Here is a 5,798-nt window from a genome sequence, read left to right as displayed (position 1 = left end):
TGGCTGCCCAGTAAGTGATAACATTTCCTTATTTACCATGAATTAGCTAGTTGAGACCGTGTGACTAATTTTGCCAATCAGATGGGGGAGGGGGCGAATTAATGTATACTCAATAGTTTGCTGTTATTTTGTTATAGACTTCTGTTTTTCCTGTTGTAAAGTAGAACTTGAACGAACCATGACCTTTCTCCATAGCCTAAGGAAATGTCAGAGTAACAAATGAGAAAGACCTAGCCTTTCTGAAGTATTGTATTGGCCTTGCCAAACTGAACAGCCTCCTTGGGATACTAATCTAAAAGAGAAATACACTAAAGTTCAGTAGTTGAGAGTTTTGGTGGTTTTTTTTAAACATTAAAAATTTTTTTAACTAATTATGTTGAGCATCTACGTGACAGAACCTACAACAATGCAGGTGTCTAGTGTACCGTTTAGTGACATTGACTGCATTCTTCAAAATGTGTAAACATTTTTATCCCTTTTTTGTTGTTGTTCCTCTGCGATTAACATAAATTCAGTACTCCCAAGGTACTGAATTTAATTATTTGAGTTATTAATTGTCAATTTGATTCCGTGTTGGTAGTTTTTAAAAGAGCATAATGCTTAAGACAGGATTTTTTTTTTACCTAGTTATGATAAACTGTTGTTTTGATTAAGAAAATTCAAAGGGTATTTCTGGTTTGAGGTTTCAAGATTATCCCAGGGCAGCCATTTCAGGGGTTTTCCAGTCTTCTTGGCTCGAGGACATTGGGAGTCCTAGCGAATTTGACTCTCTTACAGATTTTTGTACACTTTTGGTTAGGATTCTTCTATGGAATCTTTTTGATCAAAATGTTCAGCAATGACCATTTTGTAGTGGTCCTTATAGAGCATGGATTCTCACTTTCTACTTTCAAGCCCGTTGGTGTATCTCTCTAGGCTTTCTGATTTAGAAATCTTTTTAAAGAGGTCCTCCCCCACTCTGAAACCACCAAGATAGTCTAGCATTTCTTTTAGTTTTATCATATCTTCTACATCCAGATCTTTTTTTTTTTTTACATACAGATCTTTAAACCTGGTGGAATTTAAATTACTTTGTAGATTTTATAAGTCCAAAATTATTTATCTTAGGGTTAGCCAGTTTTTCTAGTACAATCCATCCTTTTCCTATTGAATTGTGGGTTGTCTTTATTGTGTCTGGGAAGCCCTGGTTGTTCAGTGGTTAAAGCACTCGGCTGCTAACCAAAAGCTCAGCAGTTTGAACCCACAAGCTACTCACGGGAGAAAGATGTGCTTCTGCTTCTTTAAAGATGACCATCTTGGAAGCCCTTTAGAGTTGTGATGAGTTGGAATCTGCTTGATGGCAGTGGATTTTTATCATGTTACTCCCCCAAATATCCATGAGTCAGGTACTAAACTTTTTTGTCCCACTGTAATATGCTGCTGTGGAAACATTGCTTTTTACTATGATGACTTGTAGTGACTCTTATTACTGAGCAGGTGTGAGTTCCTTATTTTATGTTTCTTTTTTTCAAACTTGATATAACTGTTTTGGGACCTTTATTCTTCCACAGACAAAGAGTAAGTTTCAAGTCCTTGAAAAGTAAAACAAAACTCTTAAAGTTTGCGTGGAAACTGCCTTGAATTTATAGTCTTGTCTTTAAGGAATTATCCGTACATAAATATGATACAGTTTCTAATTTTGAATTAATAATTTGTCTTCCTAAAGTTTAGGTGGAAAATCTTTAAAATGTTCACTTAATTCAGTTGCCAACTTGAATACTGGAAAAGACTTTATATGGGCTAAGGCAATGACAACATTTCTTTTGTGTTTTATAGGCATCTGTGAGTGAAAGCCTTCAGAGAGAAGCGGCTAAGAAGCAAGCGATGAAGCAGGTAAAGTAGAAAGAGTGATCTGCATTTTAGATGATGACTCATTCATCTGTTTGGCTTGTTAATTCATGCTAGTGAGTGTACCTGCTCAAGTCTTTCATTTACAGAGTTAAAAAAAAAATTGAACTTATGGCCACTCCAAAATCCTACTGAAGTGTAAAATTCCGATTCAAAACACTATAGTATTTACAGTACTTAAAGTATCACATATTTGTATATTAAATAATTTTAAGGTCGATGAATCACACACTATATTCCTCTATAAAACTGAGATAGTATCTTAAAATAACAGAACACATAATTTTGGGTCAAATCCCCAGGGAGGTAGTATAACTGGCCAAATGCTTAGGGTCTAGAATCTCACTGCCTGAGTACACAACTACATCATTTACTAACTGTGACATTAGGCAAGTCACATAAATTCTTTGTGCTTTCATTTTCTCAATTGTTAAATGGGCCAATAAAGGTACCTATTTCATAAGGTTGTTGTTAGAACAATTGGAGATAATTCTCGATCATTTCCAGACACAAAATTAACATCTGCCACGTGGGAACTATTTGGTAGGTCTACCCTTACTCTTGATTCTAGTTAGGCAAGAAATGAACACCCAAAATTACAAGAAAAAATAGGAGAAAACTAAGGTTGTGAGGGGGTGGAGGGAAGCTTGCCAATGTTTCATTTCATGATTTACAGTAACAAATTCTGAGCTGCATAGTGTAGGTGTAGTAGGATTAAACCTTCTTGCCTGTTTCTGTTACTTGTTAAGTTTCATATTTCTTAGGATCATGAGCCCGGTTATAGGAATTCAATGTGTGTGTGTGTGTGTGTGTGTGTGTGTGTGTGTGTGTGTGTGTAAGAAGTGCTTTGAAATATGATAGCACATTATAAATTATCAAGGATTCCTGGGGGAGGGAAAGCAAAAAAAAGAGCTGAAACCAAGGGCTCAAGTAGAAAGCAAATGTTTTCAGAATTATTATGGCAACAAATGTACAAATGTGCTCGACACAATGGATGGATTGTGATAAGAGTTGTACGAGCCCCCAATAAAATTATTAAATTTTTTTTAAAAAAAAGAAATATGATAGCAACACCATATCAGCATAATACTAAGTCTGGTAAAAATTAGCATGCCCGTTCTGGATAGAGCTTTTCAGATCATTTCAAAATTTAAAAATCCCTTTGCTTATGAAAACTTTTTTTCCCAGCACACTCATTAGCATGAATAAAAGCCCAAAAAAACCCCACGTAATCTAAACAAATTGCCAAACTAATGAATGAGGAGTCATTGTGTCAGTCTAGGTAGATTAGAGAAACAAATCCATGGACACACATGTGTATAAGAAAGAGATTTATATACAAGAGCAATTTAACATTGAGAAAACATCCCAGCCCAGTCCAGATCAAGTCCATAAGTCCGATATTAGCCCATATGTCTGATACCAATCTATAAGTCCTCTTCAGACTCACAAAACACCTGCAGTGGCATTGAATGCAGGACGATCAGATCCAGTGGCATTGTAAACATCTCAGAGCTGGCAGGGGTCTCTGCATGGCTTCTACAGCACCCAGGGCTGCATCAGGGTGGGTCCATGTGTCTTGTCAGCTGCTGTGTCTCCCAGGGTGTGAGCAGAGAGTCTCCCACCTCCAAGGAGGAAATACCGGAATTCCCAGAATCCTTAGGGGGAAGGCTAAAGATTCACATCAAGAGGTATTTTAAAGTTTACTTTTTGCCATATCACTTTTAGAAAAGAACTGTATTAATACCTGTTTTTGCTAAAACCAAAATAAATCCAAAGGGGGGGTGTGGGGTTAAGGGGAAGAGGGAACCCCACAAAACATCACAGGTTCGGTAGGCGCAATTGTACAGCGATAATAAGTAGAGATTATAGTAAAGTCATAGAGAGCATGAGAGTTAAAGGATGGAGTCAAGTAATGGAGTCAGACGCAATTCATGGTAGCATAGCTCACCTCAGCCCCGCTTGATGGTCCTCGTGGAGGGGGCTTAGCCTTCAGAGAAGAAGCCGCTGCTTCATCCTCCTTAGTCACCTTCTCCAGCCACCCTCCGGCCAGCCACCCTCTCGAGAACCAGGGAGCCTCATTATTTATTGCTAACCACGCATCATAGAGTCATACATCACAGAAAGGGGCAATACAATTCATTCTAGAACAAGTTTGATCACTCTGATGTCTCATATAATAAAACAGACAATTACTATTCTGGGAGGCATGCAAGTTCCCTGATAGTGGACAATAACCTGAGTCACCAGGAGGGGTATTAACATAGGCAATACAAGCAATAGGAGGGGGACGACCTAGGGGTGAATGTGCAATAGTAAGAGGAGGGAATAGGGGGGCATGTGTGGCAAGATAGAAGCCTAAGCTTAGTCATCTTAGAGTGGTCCCAGGCTTGCCTATGGGCACTGCTTCGAGGGAACAATAGCAGAAAGGAATGGGCTTTATTTAGTGTGAGTCAGACTAATAGTCTAGCCACTATAGATGGCTGATGTTAAGGAGAATAACCTCTGACTTACTTTCGCTGATCACCTATCGTACAGTCACTCTTAAACAGCTAAGTTTGGTACATATTTTGGGGAGACAACAAGAGAAATCCTTCTGTTCCCCACAGGGGGGTTTGCTTTTCCAAAAATAAAGGCGAAAAGCAAAACTAGACTTCAGCATATGTTTTACAGCAAGCCAGTGAAGAGGCAGCCCAGCGTGCATTTGGAGCAGCAAGTGATGTTGCCAAGTTCTTTCTCCAGGAACTGCACTCAGTATCACACCTCTGTGGCTTTGCACTGTGTCTATGAACCCCGTATGTTAATGCTATTTTAGGTTTTAATGAATTGGAATCCACTCAAGGGCATACTGAGTTTGGTTCGTTTTTGTGTCTGTGTCTGTCCATGTATTTGTGACAGCATTGTAGGGACATTATCACTTGCTCTCTTCTGACTACTGTGAAGGATGAATTAGAGGAACATGAAACTGGGAGTAAGAATATTAACTGGATCATAAGAAGTATCAATATGGAATGTATCTGTTGAGCGTTTTATACAGTAATATCTACCAGTAGACATTTGGCAACTCACAAAAAATGATTTTGAAAGTTTAATATCTCAGTATTTCAAAGACGTACTTTGTGCCTTTTGACGTGTTGGTGTGGGTTGCATTTTTGTATAAATGAATAATTCACCTAACTGAACTGCCAGTAAGTCGATGCTGACTCATAGCTACCTTACAGAACAGAGTAGAACTGCCCCTGTGAGTTTCTGAGACTGTAGCTGTGTATGGGAGTAGAAAGCCCCGTCTTTCTCCTGCAGAGCAGCCTGGTGGCTTCTAACTTCAGACTGTGGATCATAGCCCAAGGCATAACTGCTATGCCAGCAGGGCTCCTTGAATAGATAACAGTTAGTTGATACTTGTTGAACAGCTGTCCTGTGTCAGGCTCTATTCTAGGGTTTCAAATTTACTAAGTCACTTAACTCAGTAACTTGGAAGATAGGTATAATTATCCTCATTTCCCAGAAAGATTTTTTTTAAAATCATTTTATTGGGGGCTTGTACAACTCTTAACATAATCCATACATCCATCCATTGTGTCGAGCACATTTGTGCATTTGTTACCCTCATCATTCTCAAAACATTTGCTTTCTGCTTGAGTCCTTGGTATCAGCTCCTCATTTAGTCCCCTCCCTCCCCACACCCCCCTCCCTCATAAACCCTTGATAATTTATAAAGTTTTATTATTTTGTCATATCTTACACTGTCCGCTGTCTCCCTTCACCTACTTTTTTGTTGTCCATCCCCTCAGGGAAGAGGTTGAATGTACATCCTTATAATCGGTTCCCCCTTTCTACCCCACCTTCCCTTCACCCTCCTGGTATCCCCACTCCCACCACTGGTCCTGGTCCTGAAGGGATCATCTGTCCTG

The 5,798-nt window shown here is 39.1% G+C and overlaps 1 protein-coding gene across 2 annotated transcripts in view; it reads left to right on the top strand.

Moving 5' to 3' along the window:
* NSRP1 (nuclear speckle splicing regulatory protein 1) overlaps positions 1-5,798 on the top strand; it is a 36,422-nt gene that overhangs the window by 16,836 nt on the left and 13,788 nt on the right. For both annotated transcript variants that reach the window (XM_004706897.4, XM_045299603.1), the window contains one exon: positions 1,816-1,872. In XM_004706897.4, coding sequence (XP_004706954.1) covers positions 1,816-1,872 — 57 coding nt within the window. The remainder of the gene's footprint in view (positions 1-1,815; positions 1,873-5,798) is intronic.

This window comes from Echinops telfairi, unplaced genomic scaffold (assembly GCF_000313985.2).
Source record: "Echinops telfairi isolate 266 unplaced genomic scaffold, ASM31398v2 ScPeMD7_7458;HRSCAF=8496, whole genome shotgun sequence".
Lineage (NCBI taxonomy): Eukaryota > Metazoa > Chordata > Mammalia > Afrosoricida > Tenrecidae > Echinops > Echinops telfairi.
The sequence above is the reverse complement of the archived record's forward strand: the minus strand, read 5'-3'. Positions and strand labels throughout refer to the sequence as shown.